Source organism: Colletotrichum siamense, assembly GCF_013390195.1.
Source record: "Colletotrichum siamense strain Cg363 chromosome Unknown KSG_Cg363_contig10, whole genome shotgun sequence".
Taxonomy (NCBI): domain Eukaryota; kingdom Fungi; phylum Ascomycota; class Sordariomycetes; order Glomerellales; family Glomerellaceae; genus Colletotrichum; species Colletotrichum siamense.
Window position 1 is genome coordinate 3514266 of NW_023501023.1, and position 22340 is coordinate 3536605.

A 22340-nucleotide genomic window follows, 5' to 3' on the forward strand; every position below is an offset into this window, starting at 1 on the left:
TCTTGATCATGCGGCCTCAATTGCGCACCTCTCCAAGAGGAATGTTCATTCCATGTCGCCCCTTGTACGGCGAAACCTCCGCAGGCTTCCATCCCCCACGCTGCAGCAGTCCCTCGTCCTCCAACTTGTAAACCTCAACCTTTAGTGGCCTACAGCACTTGATCATCTCCTCCTCACTATCCTCGCCGAATCCCCACAGCGATAAGTCACCTCCGGGGCAAGTACCTATTCAACTTGTGTCAGCCTAGTCCTCATCATCGTTGTCCAGAAGAAGATACTCACTCAAAGCCATGAGAACATCTTGCTCTGCCAGGAACTCAATATAATCACCTGGTCCAGCCGGGCAGGGGTTCATGAAATACCGGCCCTGCTCATCCAGCCCCGTTGACTGGAAGATGTTGATAACATCATGAACATCGCTCTCGTTCAGTCCGTGTGGGATAACGGCGCGAGTGAGGTTCGAGTGGCACTGGAAATCGTAGCTTCCTCCGCTAAGGATGCTGTTGATATACGGGTCACATCGCGTGCCGAGCAAGTCGTGGACGCGTCCGCCGTGCTCATCCTTGCCGTACCATGCCAGCGTATCCGCGATGATGGTCACCAGGGGTCTGATGTACGGTAGGTTTGACCACAGACGGTCGCCAACCGAGACGTGACTTGCGTGCAACTGGCGAGTGCGAGAGGCCCAGAACCGTTCGCGGGGGTTGTGGGCGTTCCAGATGTTCAGGTCGCATGCGTTATGTCAGCTTGGACTTCGACTGGGTAGTATTGCTCAACTAGTCGACACCAGTCGCACTCGGTGCTCAGGGATCGGGCATTCGCCCAAACTTACCAACTTGAGGTCCCGCGGGTGTGCTGATTCTCACAATGGAACCAGCAGGCGCTTTCCACGCCTTACCAGAACGAATGGGCAAGGTAAATTCCTCCACCAGAACTCTAGGAGCCTTCTGCGCGGACTCGTAAAGCACCTTGTCCACGGTAAGTGGTGATCCGGCCGTGGCGAGATAAGCCGGGACGGGCTTCGGGATCGGCTTGCGGTCCTTGAGCCGCTGGGCGGGGTCGATATCGGCAGCAGACATTTTTGAATTTGAAATTCTATAAACTGATGCAAAATTGGTCAAGGAATCAAGAAAATCATCCAGGAGGACTCCGACTTTAAGAACATGAACGGCGGGCGTCGATGATAAACCCCGCAGAGGCCCTTACGTAAAGGCCGAGATTCGTGATCCGAAGCCGCTAGCCCACCATCTCCACAGCATGACTCCGGTGTTTAGCGCACGGAAGGAGACTCCGATCAGTGTCGGAGTCTCTTGCCCAGGCGCTGGCGCACTAAGGTTCAGCGGTTCCCTGCAAGGTCATCTAAGCAAAAACACCAAGACCCAAGTCATCACAATGGCAACTATATAAATTTAAGCACACAGAGGCTAGCAAACAGTTGAAATAACAAGAGCATGCGAAAATAGCATTACGCACATTCTTTTATTACACACCAATGCATCAACTACCAGACTTACACGCGCGTAAGGTCGTTGAAACGTAAAAGTAAAAAGTCCAAAAAAAGAAACGTCGGCCGATGGAGATACTCCAGACTGTGATGCCTCGTGGGCGAATCGAACGCCCGATCTCCTCATTACTAGTGAGGCGCTATACCACTTAGCCAACAAGGCTTGCTTCGGACAGCAAGATGACATGCTAAGGACTCCAGGGGATGAGGCTGCTGCATGGATAGTGCGGTTGGCCACGAAAAAGACCCATCCCCGATGAGCAACATCATGGCGAATCTCCAGGGAGGCCATGATAAGAAGCTGCCTGCTTGGAAATGGACATGTCTCTAAAAACTGCTATTAGTGTGCGGCTTCGCTGGTCTGGGCTGTTGAATTCGGCTTAATTCCGGCGACGTATCGGAGACTTGAGAGGGAACTGGCGCAATACTCTTTAAACCCCAGCTACCGTGTGAAAGAGAAATTGCCAATGGAACCGAGCCACTGAGCTGAAGTGACCCATCAACGCCGCTTTGCCATCCTCCGGCGCCACTCTACTCGATATCTCTCACCATCCAGATAGATCCCTTCTCGGCAGTCGGCCAGACCCGAAACCCCATCTTCTCATAAAACTTGACAACCTTCTCATTCTCTCCACCAACACCAATGTGCCACCCCTTGCCATACAACCTCTCGTCTCCACCCTTGGCCTTAGCAGCCTCTCTCAGACTCTCCTCGAACTTGCCAATCAGCTTCCTCCCCCATCCCTTGCCTTGGTAGTCCTCAAGCAGGTCGATGTGCATCGTGCCCTTCCACTCTCCCCATAGGTCCTTCCTCTCATCGTCCAGCACAAGCCACGTCGGGTTCCAAGCCTGCTGAAGCAAAGCCTCCTCATTCACCTCTCCCGAGGGCAAGTTCCACGGCGCTTTAGTCTCAAGGCTCTGGGGCCGTCTGCCGGCCAACTCCGGTGACGTCTCGAGCACTTCCTTGACGTAGCGATCATAGGCGGCCGCGAAGTCGTTGACGTTGGGGCATCCGATGCAGTACCCCACCACGCGACCGGTGCCGTCGTCGAGGACGTGGCAGGTCGAGGGCGAGAGGAGCGTGTACTGGTGCGTCCAGAGGAACGGCGCCATCCGAGTGCCTACCTCGGACTTGTCCAGGGAAGGAGGCAGGGTTGCGCGGCACTGAGAGCAAGGTTAGCAGGGCTTGCGGATGTGGGATGGCGGGTGCGTACGATGTGTGCCGTGTCCTCGAAATCGGAAAGTTTGTAGTTGCGGATGAAGGCCATGGCGACGGAATCGTTTGTGGGCGTGCGTTGAAAAGAGGACTCGACGTTATCGTTGGGCCTCAGAGCGCTTTAGCCAGCAGGCGTGATACGTCGCGGCAGCGAGCGGGGTTCTCTCTGACGATGGTGAGTACGTAATGTCAACTCGAAACGAATTGATGCTACTATTTCAGCCAGATGTGAGAGATGGTCGTGATGTTCGACTGGATTCGGTAGAAGGGCAGGAGGACTCGCTATCATTTGATGCTTATGGAAGGTTCGACGCCCGGTCATGGGGCCGTTTTAAGTAGCGCCTAGCCGACATTCCGGCCCGATGCGGATTCCCCCGCATCGCACTGCAGAGTTGCGCTGAAGACTGCCACTTTTCATCTCATCTCACCCAAGGCCACCACGCAGCTATCATGCCTGAAAGGATTTGAAATTTCAGTAATACTCTGTGGTTAGATAACAGAACCACATCCACTACACTGGCACCAGCCACGTCGCTTGCTTGCTCGCTCGCTCCAGATCCAACAACATCTCCAACTACTACTTGGGAACACAAACACATGACGCCGCGTTGTTCCCGGTACACGCGCTGCCTCCTCGTTTCTGGAAGTTCAAGCGTCAGTATGGCGGCTCATGAAGTCTGTTCATCCTCAATTCAACTACCAGCGACGGGTTGAACTCGCCTTGCCCTGCTTTCCGCAAAGGTCGTTGCAAATGGCGACAGAATCGCAGCCCTCTCGCGGTGTTTGCGGAAGTGCGCTCGCAACGCAGGCAAACGTGACGAAGAGCATTGAGAGCGAGAGGACCTTCATATTTGCGGCTCGCGGAATGTTACTCAAGAAATAGATTTGGGTAAGTCTGTTTAAAGGCAGGAGATACTTCTTGTGGCTGTGGTATCAATCAACTTCTCGCAACTTGGAGAGATGCTGACAGGCGCGTCTTTATACAACTGAAAAGTCCCACCGGGCCCTTTTCCAACGAGCAAGTTATCTGTGTATCTGTTGAGACCTATATCGCGAATGCCATACCGAATAGCCTTTGAACCTCCTGGTCCCAAGTTTCAGACGACATCACCCGAGTCATATCCACCACCTGGCAAAAGCGGACGATCTTGTCACATCCGGGGGTTATTTTCCCCGCGTATCCGCCTGAGACATGATAAAGTTCGTCCAAACATGCAAGAAGCTTTCCTTCTCGCGCTCGTCAGGCCAGACTGTCGGGTTACTCCCGCTGAACTCCCTCTGTTCGATATGCCACGCAACCCGCCTCTCGCGCTATGATATAAGAAAGGCCACCCTGTTTGAAGATTTCTCCGTGGATGTGTCATGTTTCACCGCGCAGTGAGGCCTCTCTCTCCATACGTCGTTTCCTGAAACTCGATCATGGGCACGGAGATTTCGGAAAATATCTTGTCCTGGAAATGTAATCCCGAGACTGGAGGCCACGGAAGATTCAAGGACGGCGCCCTGATTCAACCGCGGATTTTTGACCTGCGGCGCTCATCTCGGGTCTTGATTCTGTCATACGGCGATTTCATGGCTTGCCCCCAAGTCCGAAAGCGCACGTTGGTAGCAAGCTTAATGTCGGACTGAAAACAGGCTGGGTAAAGCTGGACCTGACGACAGCTCTGGTTAACTAGACCAGCTGAGACGTTGCCATCCGCGGCATCACAGAGATCATGGCCATCCTCACATCATAGTTGTCATTCATACACTGAGTGATTCCCTATCTATCAAGGCCCCATGCTTCTCTTTGCAACAACCCGACCTGTGTTCTACTCTCCCTCTTTCTTCTTCCCCTAACACTTTTGCCACAGGGACCTACTGCTACACTGCTTCTTTATTTCTCAGCTATATGCTACTTCAGACTCACTTACATCCAGGCGTCCGTCTGATCAATCTATACACTCAGGGAACCCACACACAACAATCAACCCCCGTTTTTCATCCCAGCCAGATCGAACGCACACTTCGCGATGCTCCGTAGGAGTCTCCGTCGTCATACGCCCCCAACAAGTGGGTCACTGCCCACCAAACCAAGCCCTGATGGTCTAGCGGTATGATTCTCCCTTAGGGTTGTCTTCACGACACCTCATATCTGGGAGAGGTCCCAGGTTCGATCCCTGGTTAGGGCCCAATTGTTTTGCAGATTGCACCAAATCACAGCAATGTTTCATTTTTTGTTCGCGTTTTCTTGCGCCTACCTACTTTGCTTTGTTTGTCAGATTCATTCGTACGTGAGCTAGCAATCTAGAATGCATTAAACAGCGGCTTGTAGTGGAGTGCAGAACGGCCTTTATTTAGTGCCTCACTGCGATTTTAACCTATCTAGAGGGGACAGGGATTGCGACGGGGTTGCGTGGGGTTTATCACTATCGTCGAGACCACGCCTCCGCTGAGGACTTGAGGAAGTTGTGCATGCGACAAGGTTTGTCTGGCCTTGCTCGAGGAAGAGAGTGCGTGTCAGTACCAATCAATCATCATCAATATGGCCACGAGAGATATGTCGGCGATCCATCCGGAGCATCAAGGGCCGACGAGGTTGTGGGCTGACACTCACACAAGAAACAAACACTTCACTTGTCAAATACGAATGTTCACAGAAAGAAACGATTTGAAGCCCGATTGATTTGATTCTTCCCACGGTACGCTACCTGGTACGTGGTATATCGGCCCAGCGTAAACCCCATCCTTAATACAGTATAGAAACACTCTGGTATTCTCCAAATTGAAACCACCATGCACCCATCTTCCAGAATATTGAGATCCTGCACGCGGCAGACGCCAGGCCCACCCCCGAGACGCACTCCATTTACCGCGAAACCCAGGACCCCGCCTAATTAAGATCTCTCCAGGAGTCAAGATCCAATAAGTCGCTCACCCACACGAGGGCGGCGAGTGAGAAGGAGTGTAAGAATAAGAAATATACAATAGAGACCACACCATTGTGCGGTGATCATGTAGTGGGAAATAGAAAGTAAAACAACAGTAAAACAACAGTATAGAAAGGGTTTTCATAGATTCGTCATGACCATTTTCTCTCCCGTCCCCTTTTCCAGCTATCCGTGCGATAATGGGAGTAGATTAGAATCGAAATAGAAATATTGTAACCAACTGAAATGTCTTAGATCATGCCGCCCGGCATGGAGCTGTTGTTAACGCCGCCGGGGATAGCCGTTGGAGGACTGTTGCCCCGGTTCATGCGAGCACGCATGTTCATGCCGTTGGCCTCGCTGATCGTCTTGCGTAGTCGGCGTCGCTGGCCCCCTTGGGCATCCTCATCGTCGCTGATGGAGAAGGCGCTGTTGCCGTCACCATTGGGGTCGCTAGCCATTGGTGGCGGCGGCGCCAGAGGGAGATGAGGAGAGCTAGCGCCCATATCCTCCTCGCCTCTGCGGCCAATGATGGAGCCAATCATGTTCCGCCGCTTGGGGTTGATCGGAGGCACTGGTGGAGGGTTGATGTTGGCATGAGCATGAAGATTGGGCGTGGATGCAGCGGCACCCAAGATGCTTCCCGACCGCGATCGAGAACCGCTCCTCGAGCGGGACTCTGATGTCTCAGGAAGAGCAACAGTAGGGACCCGGGAAGTAGACGATACAAAAGTGGGCTCAGAGATGTCCTTCTTCTTGACAACTCGCTTCATCGACTCATCAAGGCGGGTGACGGGAGCATTCTCCACCGCAGGAGACGGAAGCGGAGGAGCAGACGGCCGGCGAGGCGGGGGGCTGAAGGTAGGCGTGGACTGACTAACAGGAATCTGAGGCGAAGGCATGGGTGCCATCGGAGACACCGGGGATGGTTGGCCGGAGTCGGGTCCTCTGCGACGATACTGAACAGCGAGATTACCCTGGGATGCAGATCGATCAAGGGCCTTTGGGGCAGCAGCAGCTCCAGGGTATGGCTGGGGAGGCATATGCGGTGACCGGCGGATGTTGGTACCGGGCAAACCGGGGGACGGCATCAGCGGCCGAGAAGGCGGGGGTCCGTTAGGACTAAGTCCTGCTTGCCGGTCCTCATACGGTGACGAGACGGTGCGAAGTCTGGCAGGGCGCTGAGCTCTCTCACCGTTGCTCGCCTCGGAACCGCTACGATCCCGCTCCGTGCGTGACGGAGGGCGTGATCCGCCACGCCCAGGCCCTGAACCAGGTTGAGGCTCTTCGCTTGGCGTCCGCTGGTATGTCACGGGAGGAGGACGGCGTTCGCGCGACGGAGAGCGAGTGCCCGGGGTGCGGTCTCGGCTTGGTGCCGTGCGTGATGCCGGGGGTCCTACCATGGCGCCAATCGTAGAGCCGCCCAGAGCGCCAGGCATAATGGGCATTGTGCCGGACGTCGGGCTACGCTGAGCCTCCAAGAGCTGCTTGCGAGCCTGTCTGAAAGCCCGCAACCCAGCGTGCATTGAATCGTCTTCCTTGGGTTGCTCCTGTTGGGGTTGAGGGGGTGCCGTCTCAGCTCTGGCAATTTCAGGCCTCTCGCGCTCCTCCTTGCCGAGGGAATGGCGCTCATTCTCCTCAAAGCTAGTCTTGTTCGGGCTGGGAGCGCTGCTAATTGTCGAAGTGGCCAGTCCCAGCATCTTGATCGCCTTGGCATGCTGGCTGTTCTCACGATTAGGACGGTCGGCCAAAGAACCTCGGCTAGTCTTGGACCTCAAAATTCCAAGAGGGTTAGGCCGAGGCAGTGAGGGCTCTCTGGTGCGCTCAAAAGAGTGAGGGGACAAGGAGCGAGACAGAGATCGGCTGTCACGATCAGACTCCACATAGGACGTGAGTCTCTCCCGGACCCTGCGCTGGGCATCCGCCAGCTGGTTGGCAAACTCGTCGTGCTCCTTCTCCATCTCGGTGCTGGAGCCGGTATGACGCTCAGAAGGCGCTGTTGGTGGGTTCTCCCTCGGGACTGGGGCAGGAGCGGAAGTAGGAGCGGGCGGCAGTGCAGAGGTGGGCGGCGGTGCAGAGGTAGGCGCCGGAGCCTCCTTGGTCTCCTTGATCTCCTTGGTGGCCTGCTCGTTAAACATCGGGATCGTCGGAGACTGCCAGTCTGGCGACTGCACTTCCCAGGGGTTTGCCGTTACTCCCAAGTCAGCCAGGGATGACGGGTCGTATGGATCAAGCGGGAATCTGGAGGCGAAAGTGGATGTTTGAGGTGCCGAGCCGTAGATTGACGAGGTGTTGCTGTCTGTTCGGAGATGGGCGCGAACCATGCCGCTGAGGCCTGCAGATGAAGGCAGGGTTGGCGAGTCTTGTGGCGCGCCGAGCTGGTCGGCGGGTGCCGAAGGGAACGGTTGATCAGAAATTGGGGAGGGCTCAACTGACTCCCTGCCGCTGAGTGAAAGGGGAGTGGGAATGGCCGAGTCTCTGAAAGCGGGATGATCGCGGTCCGCTGGTCGCCTGGTGACCATGGGAGACAACTGAGCCTCCTCTTCCTTCTCGTTGTAGTAAATCGACGCGGCATCTTCCTCCTCCAACGTAGGCTCAACCTGGACGACGGGCTCAGGTCTCTCAATAGGCTGTCTCTGTGCGGACGAAGACGACCGGGAACGACCAGTGGTTTGCGAGGCATTGGACTCGGTGCGGAATCGATTGGTGGGTGTCTCTCGACCTTGTTGGAGTTGAAGTTGCCTCTGGGCGTACCTGGTATCGTCATAAGAGTGAAGAGGCTTCTGGAACATACCCATGGCTGTGGCCTTGCCTCGGTCGTTGGGAAGAATCGAATGTTCCTCTCCTTCACTGATGGGCGGGCTGAGAGGCGGCGCACCGCCAAACGAGGGCCTCAAATCCTGGTTCCGGATACCCAAGTCCATTGGTTGGATGGGCGATGCGGCCGTCGGCGGGCTAGCAGATCGCAGATTGGGCGCGCTTCCCTTGGCCAGTATTCTGCGTTCACCAAATCGGTCCGCAAAAAGACCCGTTGTTGGCGAAGGACCACTCTGAAGGTCGGGTGTCCTGCTGCCAAAGCCACGCTGTCGGGAAAGCGTGTCCATGCGGGACAATGCCGAAGATTGTTGCTCCTGAAGCTCGTTGTTCAGACCTGTCTCGTAGAGACGCTTCGTGCGGGTCATGCTTCTTTCAAGCAGAGGAGTGCCCGCTGCAGAACTCGGCGCGGTTGATGAAGACTGCCAATCCTTGGTGGAAGATGTTGGTTGGGACATCACAGAAGTTGCAGCAGTGGAGTTGCGGCCGAGTGATGGCGTTGAGGAGGTTGTTGAATTCGTCTCCCTGTTGCGGTTGTAGCCGGCGGGAGGGGGGGATTCCGCGCGCGCGAGATCGAGGCTTGATGTGGATTGAACCAGGTCCTGGTCGTCGTCGAAAGACATCTTCGCCTTCTCCGTCTGCCTCCATTTCTGGAAAGAGGACATGGCAACATCGTCGTCATACAGAGCACGGTGGCTCATTCCGCCTCCATCGACATTCTTCGTCGACGCGCTTCCTGAAGCAATCTTATAAATCTTTTGGCGCCCACCAAACAAGTTGTTCCCTTCTCCCGGCTTGGACCGGTCCATGATGCTACCCGAGACAGAGTTCCCGTCTGAGGAGTGGAATGAATCCATGCGATCCATGCGGGCAAAAGGGGCCTCTTTCCTAATGGACTCAACCTCAGCAATGTCCGAGAGACCGCTCGCACCAGCGCCGAATCCAAAATCCATTCTTGATGCACGCTTGGGGAAAAGGACGCTGTCGTCGCTAGCCTTGCCGATCTTGGTGTTAGGATCATCTTGCTCTCTTAGCATGGAGAACCTCGCTGAAAGACCAGTCATCAATAGACTTGTGCGGAAGTCGTCGGACGAGGGTAGGGCATTCTCAAGGTCGAGCTCTTTCTTGGGCTCCTCCTCTTGCGACTTCTTGCCCTTGCCAAACAATCTGAAGGGGGCAGGAGATTCAGACTCCTGAGAGGCCCGGGGCGTTGATGAGGTATCATCCTTGGCCCTCTTCTTTGTGCGAAAACGGTTCATTGTGACTGATTATCGAGAAACCGACAAGCTGAACAATCGTGTTTCGACGGGTTAGTGAGCTCGGGGGTTGCTCTTCATTAGACAGCTTCCATTAATGGTGGTTGGGATGGTAGATCGAGAAGTTGGGATGAAAGGGCGAAAGTTTGTTTGAAACTGGAAAAGTCGTTGTCGTCGATTGGCCAAGAATGCGTCTGAAGATGGGATGCCTGGACACAAATAGTATGGTTAGCAAAGATTTGACAGGAACCCTTGGACAAACAAACACGTTCCGGTCTCAGCTCCAGACGTCTTGCAGCGTGGGGAAACAACGATTGAGTTCAGCAAACGTCGGAGACGCAGTAGCTGTGCTTGAGCCCCGTCGCAGCGAGTGGATTGAGACGAGGGAAGGGCCAGAGTTTTGACATGAATGCGACGAATATCCAAGGCAAAGGGACGAGGCTGGAGAGGGCCAGGGGCTTGGTGGCAAGCGAACATGTCAAAAACGTACCTGGTTCAGCGATTGCGCTGTGTCGGGAGTGTTTCAGCAGTATGGGGATCGTGCCTGGCTGTCAACGTCGCAAGTGGACTTGACTTTTGAACAGCCGCGAGGTAGCGTCGGCGTCGATCCTGTGGAGGATTCGTGATCGAAGAAAGAAACTGGAAAAAATCGTCGTCGGTCCAGGAGAATCGAAGACCTCGGTGGTACGACGGGTTAAGCCAGTATGGTGGTTTGGTGCAAAGGACGTAGAACTTTTCAGGGTTCAAAGTCGCACACGGAACCCAATGGTCTCCTGCACGATAGGCTGGCGGCAGCAAGTCGTGCTTCGACTTCGGGGTCGGATTGGGAGTGGTGGTGGTGATGTGCTGGAACCGCGAGGTAAGCCAGGCGGTGGTTCGAGGTCGAAGTCGAGATCGAGGTCGGGGGAGGGAGAACGAAGAAGAAGCGAAGCTGCTGAATCGCGCGTTGATAAGACAAAGGGGAGTCGTGGCCGTCGGGGGGGTAATTCGACAATCCCGGTCGAGAAGTCCTTTTTGGGTCGATATGGGGTGGTGGAAGGTTGCAGAGATACTGGATCTCGCAGGGCCGCTCGATTCTCTCTGTGCCTCTCGCTCTCTCGGTTGTTGGGTCCAAGCGAGTCGTCGGGAGACTGCTACTTGCTGCTTTGACGATCGATGTAGTCGACGGTGTCGAAAGACGACAGAGAATAGGGCGAGAAGAGGAGGAGAGACAGAAGAAGGCGTGATGTTGGAGATGTGGGAGGTCCTCCTGTTTAGAATTTTTTTTTCCTCTCGTTCCTCCTTACTACCTATTTTTTTCCGTGACAGGCAAACAAAACGACCCGGAAGAAGAAAGGGAGTGACTTGGGTGTAGCTGATCAGAGAGAACAAGGAATGGCAGGCGAGTGGGAAAGAAGGACTGGAGACCTAGTGGAATTGAAGGTGACGGGAGGGAAAGGAGTGACCCAGGAGGGAAAAAAGAGCAGTCGGTCGTCTGGATGGTTAACAGGGGACAGGGGCATTCGAGGGCCGTGGACTGTGGGTAGAGGCAGCGAGAGATTGGAGAAGCGCAAGAAGAACTCTCAAAAGAGACCCCCTGCGGCCTGTACCTGGTCCTGCACCTGGCAGTGGTGGACAAGGTGCGGTACCTGGCAGACAGGCGTGGATTGAGCGTGCCTGTGCCTGTGCCTGTGCCTGGCTTGTCTGGCTTTGGTCTGGTCTGGTCTCTGCTGTGGGAGCTGCAAGGAGCCCTGCGATTGGACGAGGGGAACAGGGCAAGCCCAGGATTGGCTCAGGACAGGGGACCGGGGCGCAGGGGAGAGAGCCGTTTAGCGTTGGGTCGAGGTGGTTTAAGCGGTGCGGCAGGTGGAGAGGAGAGGTGCAGCGACACCACACTGGACTGGTTGACTGGAGAGATGTGAGAGGGGTGGGATGAGTTACCAGCTGGCGGGTGCCATGTTAGCGACGCCGGTGTGGAATGGCGGCAGGGGCTTAACGGAGGAGTAACGAGATGCGCCAATGAGGGATCAGGAGAGATTAGGTAGGTGCGGCCCACGGGAAGGGAAGGGAAGGGAAGGGGGGGGGGGGGGGGGGGGGGGGGTGGGTGGTGGTGGTGGTGCACCTGCGCAATGTGATGTTCACTTACTTGCACCGAATGCCAAATTTGAGGTGGGGGGAAACCACGACGGCGACGGCCTTTCCTTCCACGTCCCCGTCCCACTGTGTTCTCCGGTAAGGTAGGTAGGTAGTGACTGCCTATGACCTGACCAGTCATACCTACTTGCGAGTACACAGTTGAAGCAGGTCCGGTCCAGGCAAGGGGACGCACAAGCACCTGCTCTGCTGAATCTGAAGCGAAAAAGCAAGTGCACATGATGATCACAGACTGGTCAAACGGCAGGAAGGAACCAACCAGAACAGTCATGGGAATCTATTCGTACCTTACAGCAAGTAGGAGCGCCGACTGCCGGGACATGCAAATACCTACGGCAGATGCAGCAAATGCAGATACACACCCGGCGCTGCTCCTTCCAACACTGATCAGCACCTTCTACACATGGCACAGACCACAGACACACGGCATGAGACAGGCGACAGGCAGGCGCAGGCGCAGGCGCAGGAGACAGAACGCAGGAAGCAGGAGGAGGCAATTTCCATTTTAGCAGGAACATTGGACATTGGGTGGATGGATGAATGGATGGAAGGAAGGAAGGAAACGCATCGCATCTGCTCCTTCCGGCATTTCAAACACGACGGCGGCAGCAGCTTCTCACACTGCCTTCCTCACCAGACCATAATGTGTGTCCAGTCCATTCCTGCAGGCCACAACTCGGCATCCTCCATTCCATCTCCCACTTCCATGACCCGAACAAGAAATTATCATCAAAGCAACCCAAACAGCCCGCATCGTTCGCACCGGGACCGGCGCCGATGGCCGCCGCCAGCCTCGACTACGGCGGCAAAAAGAATAAACACGTCAACATCACAACCGCTCCAGGAGCAGGAGCATGCGCATGACACCGTCCGATGCCAGCTCCCCTCGATCGACAGCGCCTCCGTTTGTTTTTTTGTCATTTGCATCCGCCACCGCCGTTTGATCTCGTCCTCAGTCCAGCACCATCTGTGCAGTCGCATTCAAGCAATGGAAACTCTCACTATGCCCATACAAATCACAAAACACCACATCTACCGCCGCCATCGCAACGCTGCCCATTGATTGGGATCCGGAGCTTTGATCAGCATCATTGCAAAATGACCACAAATCGACCGTCCGAGCCACTCCACGTCCCGTCCACGTCCAGTCTGCCTACGCGCTGCGAGATTGTCACCGTCTGTTCGCTCCGATGCGCAGACCAGGTCGTGCCCCTTCTTTCACTGGGCCCAGGAGAGGCGCTTCGACGGCAAACGGACGAAACAGGCTGCACTCAAATCATCGTCAATAAAAACAAATCGTCGGGATATGCGCCCTCCACCTTCCCGGTCCCGTGAGCCGCTGTCTGGTCTCGCAAGCAACACTGACCTCCGCATGCCGATGCTCCTGGTCTCGCCCCCCGAACCTCGAGACAACGGCCCTCCTGCCTGCCACTTTCATCGCCATTGCCACCAGCCACAACCATCATCCGCCCGCCCGCTGTTCAGGCCCAATACGCAGGCCAGCTGCATGTATCCTGCTCTCTGCCGGCATCTCCTTCGCTTCATATGCATTGAGGGCTGCTCCAAGAAGCTTTCATCCCGCAGCCTGCTGGCCGCCTCCCGTCCAAACGGCCAGCTGAAGGAGGGGGGGGCGTGCTTCTAACATCCACGGGAGTTGGCTCCAGATTGCATGGCTAATCATCATGGGCGCTGCTCCGCCAAATTGCCATTGGGTTCGTCATCTCAGGCCAGCCTTTGGCTGCTGCTTCAGCACTGAGCACCACACGGTTCAGCAGTTCCCTCCAGCTGCCTACTACCGACAAAGTAAGGAGCCTTTGCACCGGAAGACCTGCCTGTACTGACCGCCGCGCTCACTGCACGCCGCTGCCCTGCGTTTTCCTGCATCGCCCTGCGTCGCCCTATCTCAATCGCATGACCACCAGAGGCCGCGCTCAGCATCATCTTTTTAACCTTAAAAAGAAGCAGACGGCACGCTTTGCAGTACCTACCATGCCAAGATGTCATATCCTCACATAGATCACGCTGGCCCGCATTGACGTTTCCATGCTGATCGCTAGAATACAAACGAGATGCGTCAATCCAAGTCCCTGGAATGCTTCATGGCCAGAGAGCATCGTCTCTCAATGGGGCGTGTCGACAACAATACCAAGAATTCAGGGGCTCGCTAGCAAACCACGCCTTTTTTTAACCCGTCTCACCACCCAGCCGAACCACCACGCCAGCCGTTGCAAGCTCGCCGCATCTTCTGACGGCTCGCAAGTTCTGACTTTAAAGCCGAGCCGGAACTGCCATGGCTTCTGAAGCGCTTGCGAAAGGTTGGTCTGGACCCATTGGCTAACAACATCAGCCCGACCGGCAACACTCGCCGGCGCAAGCGCTGCGCGGCTCGGCTGAAGGCTGCTGAAAGTTACATGTCGTCTTTCCGTCGTTCAATAGACTCCAACTCTCCGGGCCACTGTTCAATGCGTTAGAGACAAACCCATGGAAGCACACGAATGTGATGCGAGACTTGGACCCCAGGACCCCAAGACCCTTCTGCTCAGCTGAACTATGGCAGGGCAAATCTGGTCACGGATTGTACGAATACCATCCATTGGGACGATGGCCCACCATTAACCTCCATCGTTTGACTCAGCCTCGGCTCATCTCAGGTGGCAGCTGGTAGCTGTATGTATTACATCGCACCGACGCAATCAAACCTATGCTGCTCGACTGCAACGAGTTCAGCTTGACTTCACGCCTTATTCCCAGCAGTGGACGGTCGGTCTACACGTCTGTCTTTTAAGGGATGCCATCAACTCCAATATCCAACAGATGATTAAGGACCACAAGATAGCCACGCCGCCGTCGTCACCTCGGAGGTGGCTGGTGTATCCTGGCGGCGTCACGCAAGATCCCGTCGGAGCTTGCTGCCACCACTACTTTCCCGTTCCGCCCGCCGGCCCCTTTCTGAGCTTAACTCTCGAGGTTGGCTTCTCGCCACTGCTGGCTGTGAGCAGCAAGGGACGGAATACGAACAGTTACACATAAATCAGTCTGCCCAACCTTATGCACAAGGCTATTTACTCGAGTTTGCAACCAGTGGACGCCCGACACCGACAAGTTCAATGAAATCCCCCTTGTGGCACTTGAGACTTCGAATGGCAGTGCCGATACGCTTTACCAGGTCAGCATTGGCCCGCGCCCACTTTGCAAATCACCCGCGCTGCCATGCAACCCCCGCGTTTCCGCTGGCTGTGGTGAATGCGCGTTTCGACTCTGGTCCAATCAACAGCGCTTCCGCGCATCTCGCTCTCAAACCCTCGGGAGGAAGTCTTGGACGAAAGGTTCAATTCGGCCTGCGCAGAGCAGAAAAGCGTCCATCCAAGCCTTCTCATGAATCATTGGGTTTTGTCACCCGTTTGGTTTCGGATCGGCGTTTGTTTCGACGTCCGTATGTCTCGGTGCCGGTGACAGATTGATTCGTTCTCGCAATTGGCCTAGTGGGCCATGTCTCACACTGGAAATTGACCATATTTTGCCTTGCTCCGTCCGGGCCTCGTCCGCCTGGGCTACGGATGAGAACCCACCGCCTTGGCCGAGACGAACGGCGCTGGCGTGGTCAACGGGGAACGGTTGTCGATTGACATACGACAGGACACAATTCTTGCATCCTTGTCAACAGCACCCTCTCAAGATGCCGAAAGACCAAGTCCGATTGTTTACGGCAAATACCTTCTTTCTTGCAAACATGCATGCGTCGGGGAGCCGCCCCACCACAATTGCAAACCGAGGTCAGCATTTCACAGTTGCCAAGAAAAGTTTTGGACACACTGATTCACAGGTGGTTCAGAGTGACGACGCCGAGCACACTAATGGTGGTGGGCTGTTCGACTCGACGAAGGAGTGTTTAGAGTCAGCCACCAAAGAACCTGTGTATACTTCAGTCGGCCAATCCAGCAGAAGAAAACGACTTTCGCTGAGTTGTGCGAGTTGACGACTTCATTCTCAGGGATGTCTCGACTCTCGAGAGACAACAACGATACCTTGTCTACTTGCAAAGAGGGCAGCGATGACCCCGCCAGCCAAGCAAACGCTCGCTGTCAGAAGCAGGTCAGAAGCAGGCAGTGACAATCTTTCTGTACACACCCCCTTTTCGAAATTTGAGGAGGGGAAAACCAGCAGACGACTCACTCCCGGCGCATCCCTGCGGATCGGCCGCGTGGTTCCGCGACCAATCAGAAGTGCGTGCCTGGCGCTTTGCCCTTTTCGGTGATGAGCCTGCTACCCCTGACTGGTGGTGGGGGGTTACATTTTGCACAATGAGGTGTGATGTGATGGCGTTGCCGCTGCGTGTGCAGCAACCCATCTGCCATCGTCCGCCAGCGCAATTATCACCTGCTTAAGACAATGCAACGGGGAGACTCGAGCTTAGGTAACGGCGAACAATGAGCATCGCACCTTGCACTTATTTTGAGAAGGGATGCAGCATATTCTGTCGGCGTCGTGATTCCCCGAGGACTTGATACATAAGCTAAAGTCACGGAAGAATGCATCACGCTCTGCACAACTCTTGCAACGCCGCCGCCCCGGAGAACGCCGCACCAATGCAGTACCTAGCCAAGTGCAAGATTCGGGTATCAGATCTCACTTTCAGATCCCGGCATCCGCCGCCTGAAAGAATATTCGATCGTCGGGATGGTGAGGCACGTTAGGCGAGAGCCTCTCGCCGACAGGCGGGCCTTAAGCCCAACGGGGCGGGAAGGCTGCAGAGCAAATCCGATATGAAGATGGGCAAACACAGGGCTTTTTTCGTGCAGAGAACCATTATTCCCAATTCCAGGGCGTTGGTTGATGACTGGTTCGGTCAATAGCGCTATTTCAATCAGCGGTGGGAGCGAGATCCCAGCTCGAGATTGACCGTGTCGGCGCAGGAAGAAATCTCAAGACGTGCTTTCTTGGCGGCCAACGACGGGAATGAGTTTTTGATTTTCGCAGGTCGAAACTGATCGGCAGTGTCTCCCACGAGGGACGAGACGGATAACGGACGGTCGTCCGAGGTTGCGCCCTGTTAATTCCAGCGCACATCAACCGAGAGAGAAAAGGGTACATCGAGATCCAGGCCAAATTTTTCTTGTTAATCAACATTGATGAAGGAAGTGGGTTCGAGCACTTTGTCGACTCAGCCATGGAAGTGTGCTCCAATTTTCCAAGAAAGCCCAAAATTCCCGCTTGTTGAAACGGCGAAGTAATTCCCCGCTGCGGCCCAGGTTTGTCCCAGTCGCCACCACAGCATAAATCTCGTCGGCCTGGGTCTCGATGGCCCGGTAGAGCCGCAGATTGAGGTTGTCGCAGCTTGATTGACCGGGAACAAAAGTATGGGGTCAGCACGAGATGCGTTGTTCGCGGTTCGTCTGATGATGACGCTCGCCTCTGCACAAGCCGGGCCGTTCCCAGTCTTTAAGATTTTGCAGTTGTTTTGGCGGTCCAAAGCTTTTTTCCCGCACTAGAACGTGTCTCCACGGTCCACACCACGACACGTTGCCGGCAAGGCTGTCCCGGGGCTGATCGCTTGGGGAAGACGAGGGCCTCTGACTGAGTGGAGAGATGACCTGTTGACGATGGACTCATCGAATCAAGACAGGCACAATATGCCGAGCGTCCGGAGTCGTCGTCGGGAGTTAACAAGCTGACGAAGATCGCAGGTTAAAAGACTCCGAAGAATGATGCAACTAGGCATTTCTTGCCGCGAGATGGAGCTGCCATTCCGTTGCAACGAGGTGCTGCCAAAGACAACTGCCGTTACGTACTACATCTGGCCCTAGCAGATCATGAACAACTCATCAATCGTCATGCGAAGCTCTCTACGTTAAATCTAGGGCACAAATAATATGGACAAAACATTGAAGGCGCAGGAAGACCCCCACAAGATGGACTTTACGCATGGCGATTCCCAACGAGTCACGATGTTCATGACTCCGCTAGGCAGTCGGGCACTGCAGGCAGACTGTGGCCTCACGCCTTCCTTGATTGATTGCCTCTCGCTTTGCAGCTGGCTTGAGGGCATTGTCACATTAAAAGCCCCTTGTCGGCGCTAACACGACGACATTATTTCGCTTCCGCGCCGCGCTGGACCGCCCGCAATCTCCGCGATTTGCAGCCCTCCTTCCGGTTGGGCCGCCCCTCGATCTCCAACAGGGCGGGCCAGAAGCCAGGGCTCGCGGAAACTCTGATCGATGATGAGGGCAAATGGGGACCTGACGTCGTAGAAGAGTTTTCGCACAAAAGTTCTGGACCTCGATTAGATTTTCAAAAATCTTGGAAAACACTGGGAGCAGGGCGACGAGAATCTCATTCCCCACGTGTCGCCGACCGTGCTTGTTGTTCCCCTGCCTCGAGGAATGCAACCCGAAGCGGCGGATTCGGGGCTGGAACTCGACTCCCTGGTCAGAGGATCGGCTCATTGCCACTGGCCGAACAGTGGTCGCATAGAAGCGGCCCCGTCTTGAACAATGCCATTTGAACCCTTCGTGCTGATGTCACTGCTCTCAAACATGTTCGCTGCAGGGCGTGGTCACGGCATACGCTGTGCGAGTGCACCGCAGTAGCTTCATATCGTCTGCAGTGTGCCGCTTGGCGCTCGCTGCAGCACACGGGCGATAGATTGAACTGAAGAATTGCGCGCACCCACGCGTTCACGACGACGTCCAATGCCGACCCGCCTTGTTTTGTTTACAAATTTCCCGGGACGTCAAGATGGACGCGGTCCTGAAGGCGCGGACCGGGTGTGCGGCGATGGCGTTTGGCGGGGTACGTTAACGTCCGCCACAGGCCGACCCTGGCGACTGGGAGAGATTGCCATTCGAGAGGGGCGCGCACGCTGGTGGTGTGCTCTTGACGTGACGTCGGCAGAGAGGCGACCTGCGGAAGGCCGGGCGATAAGGTCTCTCTTTGGGATAGCCCGGGCAGGCGTCTGCGAGGCGAATGTCAAAAAGTCGCATGGGAAATTAAACGCGGCGATGGGACTTTCCGCCATCACTGATCTCTCTCTGTCTCTCCTGGCGGCTGGCGCCGATGAAGGGACCTGCTGCTTGTGGCGGCGCGTCGGCGACGCGATAGTGCGAGGTTGCATTGAAGTTGAGCGCGCCGGTGAGACCTTGGGGTGGTCGAGTGCCATTTCGTACCCGGCCTCGAGGTCCGGTGCGACGCTTGAAAGAGTTGAGATGAGACGGTAGGAAACGGGTATATGTCCGCTGCCGGCCCAATATCAGTCGGCGGCTTTCCGACTTCAGACCAGCGCTTGATGGGACGTCGGCCCGGCTGATTGATAACCACCATGACACGCCACGGCATCTCCCCAGGTGTCAAGCCACGGTGACACAAGTCAAGACTTCAAGTGGTTTGATAAACCACGGTGCACTTAGTTGAGGTGTCAGCTCTGTCGGCCTTTGCGTCGTGTTGGGTTCTCAAGGCACATCCGGTGACATAGATGTGCGATTGCCGAGATCGTTTAATCGATGACATCGTTCTACCGCTGTGATAAGCAACCAATTTTACAAGCAAATATAGTTGCCAATGACCGTTTCAATTCCCTTCAGAACCATTCGACAAGCTATCTTTCCCACCTGGTGTTTCACTGCTTGTCTTCTTACCTGCGACTTCTTCTACCTCAACAGAATATATTCCCTGCCACGTTTGCGCCGAACCGGTGAATGCTCTACCGTCCATCCACCAACTGACTGTGATTTGGGAGAGCCAGGAGACTCAGGTCGGCTCCAGCCATCCCAGGCCCCGTCACGGCGATATGATTAAAACAAGCCCATCCTCCGTGCATGTAAGGTCTTCGAGATCGCCTCTGTGGTTGAAGTATCGTATTCAAGGGAGTTATCTCCAATGAGACTTGGATGTCAAAGAGGTTCGAGTAAGAGCATGGCCCTCAAGACGGTTTGAAACGCAAGGGATTTATACGACCACCTGCGTGGTCACTCTCCAGCCACGGCCAATGACTCCGATATCTGATTTTCAATATGCTTGGTCGGATACCAGTCCCCGGATCCGTTGTGGGAAGAGTCGTCCGAGTAGTAGCTATCCAGCACAGATGTACACGAATGTTACCTTTCTCTCAGTGTGTTGCGCATGGTGGAGATGGTGTGGTGTCCTCTCACGACGTCAGCTTCAAACAAGGCGATCCCTTTCTGGGCTCAAATTTCTCATCATTCTGCTCAACTCGTCCCGTACCATTCCTCGAGCAGTGAGAATAGATCAGGTCCACCAGAAACTGCTTCTCCCCCGATAAACGTGGTCTAGTTCCCTCTTGACGTTTAGACGGGTTGGGGAGGGTGACGAGAGCTCTGCAAGCCACTTGATGATTGACGCAGACTCGGAGGTTTGAGAGCTTGTACTACTGGAGACTCCTACCATTGGACAGGAAAGGCTAATCCGCACCGACGGAGATAGTGTTCTAACTGATCTGAAGATATTTGGCCAACTTCTCCGAGCGTTTCTTGTTTTGTGGTTTCTTGACATTGTTGCGTCCTTCTTGGGCGGAGCACCCCAGCTTCGGTCTGAGCTGTTGATTATGGGCTCAATGTCCTGTATATTGAGCTTCGTAAAGAATATCTCACTTCCTGAGAAGCGTCCGGTTTTGACAAGACTGGCTAAGCGGCAAGGCACGTGAACATCATGCAAGACTATGGCTGCAGGGAGTAATATTACGAGACTGGTTCTGTCTACATTTAACCTCTAAACACGCCGTCCGTCAATTCCAGATGGCAGCTGTGTGCTCGGTCGAAGGTGGTTTCTCGGTTCACGTTCGTCAGCTATTTTCACGTGTTAGTCAACATTACGTTCATCAAGTACCACCAACGGGCGCGCTTACACTGCTCACAAGCACGTGTCTCCCTCCTTCGAGCACGAAACACCGGCAGGCGTGTAGATGGGGTAGTTGCCGTCCAGCGTGAGCGGGTTGCCGTGGACGCAGTTCCACTGGCCGCTGCGGCACTGCCCGAGGACCTCGCGGAATTGTTTGCAGAAGCTGGTGACCTGGGCAGGGCAGCCGGCGCGGGTATCCTGTGGGTACGTGAGTAGGTTAGTCGCGAGTTTTGAGTCTTCGGATGGTGCCGTCATGATTTTAGGGGGAAGGGAAGGAGAAGGAAGCATGACGGAGAAAGGTGTGAGATGGACGTACGAGAGCTGTGGCTTGCTCGGCGATGGGGCTGGCCATTGCGCTGGGAGCGAGGGCGAGAAGGGGGAGGAGGGCGGTGATCTGCATCTTGAAAACTTTTGCTGCGAGCGATGCTTGAGAGGGTGCGATTTGTGGCATTCGTGATGGAAGGGAGTTGTGAGCTGTTTTATAGATGAATTCCATGCGTCAATGCCAGAGTACATCCAGTCCTCTTGTTGTGTTTATTGAAGCCATGCTATCTTGCAAGCTATCTGTACCTGATTCAATCTTCTGACGATAGCATGTGCTCGTATTTACGAACGCATTGTCATATGAGCAAACCGTCTCAATGTGGCACCCTTTCAGGATTCGTAAAATCTTCCATCAATCAGTCATTTCATCGGAACTTGGTTTCCGAGACCAGACCCATTCCGATCCGCCTTGGCCTTTTCAAGGCGTGTTAGCTAGGGTATTCTTGACTTCAGTAAACTAAAGAGCATAGAACAATCATTCAAGTATCCACTTAAGCGACGACCTTCTGTTGCGAGCTCTTTATCAGATGGCATCTGATTAGATGAATCCCGGCAGGAAGATAACTTATTTTGGCTCCGCCATTTCGTTCGCAGCATCCCACCGGTAACGCCAGTGTCTCTCCAGGGACAGTCGTTCGGATTTATGTGCTAGAAGGGCTTTTTGATGGAGTTGGAACTGGTTATAAAAAGAGAAGACCTTATCCAATAGTTGGAAAAGTCAAGATCGGCCCACCCACTGCACACCTACACTTTGGCCTCTTTGCTAGATATGTAAGACACGCAGGCGACGCGGATTTGACCTATGTTAAGCATCACACTTTGAGAGTTGGTGGATAGCCTACCATTCCGCCATGTATAAACACAGCACTTAGAATTATAAAAGCCCGGCGATGTTTAAACAAGCGCCCCAGTAAAATGCTACATAGACACGTAAGCCGATAATGCCCTTCGGCTTGATACCAACGTGGTGAATATCGGAAGCAGGCCAAAATCAATGATCCCATATCGCGGAGCGACTCACATGCAAGTCGCTAGGACGAGACCAAAGTCGCCGGCATCATCTATGACCCGTCATCAACACCCTTGGCAATCTGAGGCCCGCAGGTCGGCGAAATCGTTATTGGCTTCCCGTCCAAAAATGAGGATCTCGGCATCGTGAGGCGTGTAAGGCGATGTCGACTGTCGACACCGCCAATCGCAGCAAAAAGGAAGTGGATGAGCAAGGCCTGGTTTTGATCCAGGGATCTGTGGATTTCAAGTCCACTGCGTTAACCACTGCGCCACCGTGCTCGTTGTACGGCGAGCGATCCTACCATTATGACAGATGCGGACGG

The 22340-nt window shown here is 54.8% G+C and overlaps 4 protein-coding genes across 4 annotated transcripts; all 4 read right to left on the reverse strand.

Annotated features, from left to right (window-relative positions):
• Positions 1 to 16: 16 nt before the first annotated feature.
• CGCS363_v014850 (Uncharacterized protein) lies at positions 17 to 1079 on the reverse strand (the record flags this gene model as incomplete). Its single annotated transcript, XM_036646699.1, has 3 exons — positions 17 to 225; positions 283 to 667; positions 867 to 1079. 3 exons carry the CDS (start codon positions 1077 to 1079, stop codon positions 17 to 19), a joined length of 807 nt encoding a protein of 268 aa, XP_036488921.1.
• A 956-nt stretch (positions 1080 to 2035) lies between these two features.
• On the reverse strand, positions 2036 to 2772 carry CGCS363_v014851 (uncharacterized protein; the record flags this gene model as incomplete). The annotated part of the gene is made up of 2 exons (XM_036646700.1): positions 2036 to 2668; positions 2719 to 2772. The coding sequence occupies 2 exons, from the start codon at positions 2770 to 2772 to the stop codon at positions 2036 to 2038; spliced, it is 687 nt and encodes a 228-aa protein (XP_036488924.1).
• Positions 2773 to 5880: 3108 nt separating this feature from the next.
• Positions 5881 to 9702, reverse strand: CGCS363_v014852 (uncharacterized protein; the record flags this gene model as incomplete). Its single annotated transcript, XM_036646701.1, has 1 exon — positions 5881 to 9702. One exon carries the CDS (start codon positions 9700 to 9702, stop codon positions 5881 to 5883), a length of 3822 nt encoding a protein of 1273 aa, XP_036488925.1.
• A 10992-nt stretch (positions 9703 to 20694) lies between these two features.
• CGCS363_v014853 (uncharacterized protein) lies at positions 20695 to 21082 on the reverse strand (the record flags this gene model as incomplete). The annotated part of the gene is made up of 2 exons (XM_036646702.1): positions 20695 to 20880; positions 20999 to 21082. 2 exons carry the CDS (start codon positions 21080 to 21082, stop codon positions 20695 to 20697), a joined length of 270 nt encoding a protein of 89 aa, XP_036488933.1.
• Between the last annotated feature and the right edge of the window lie 1258 nt (positions 21083 to 22340).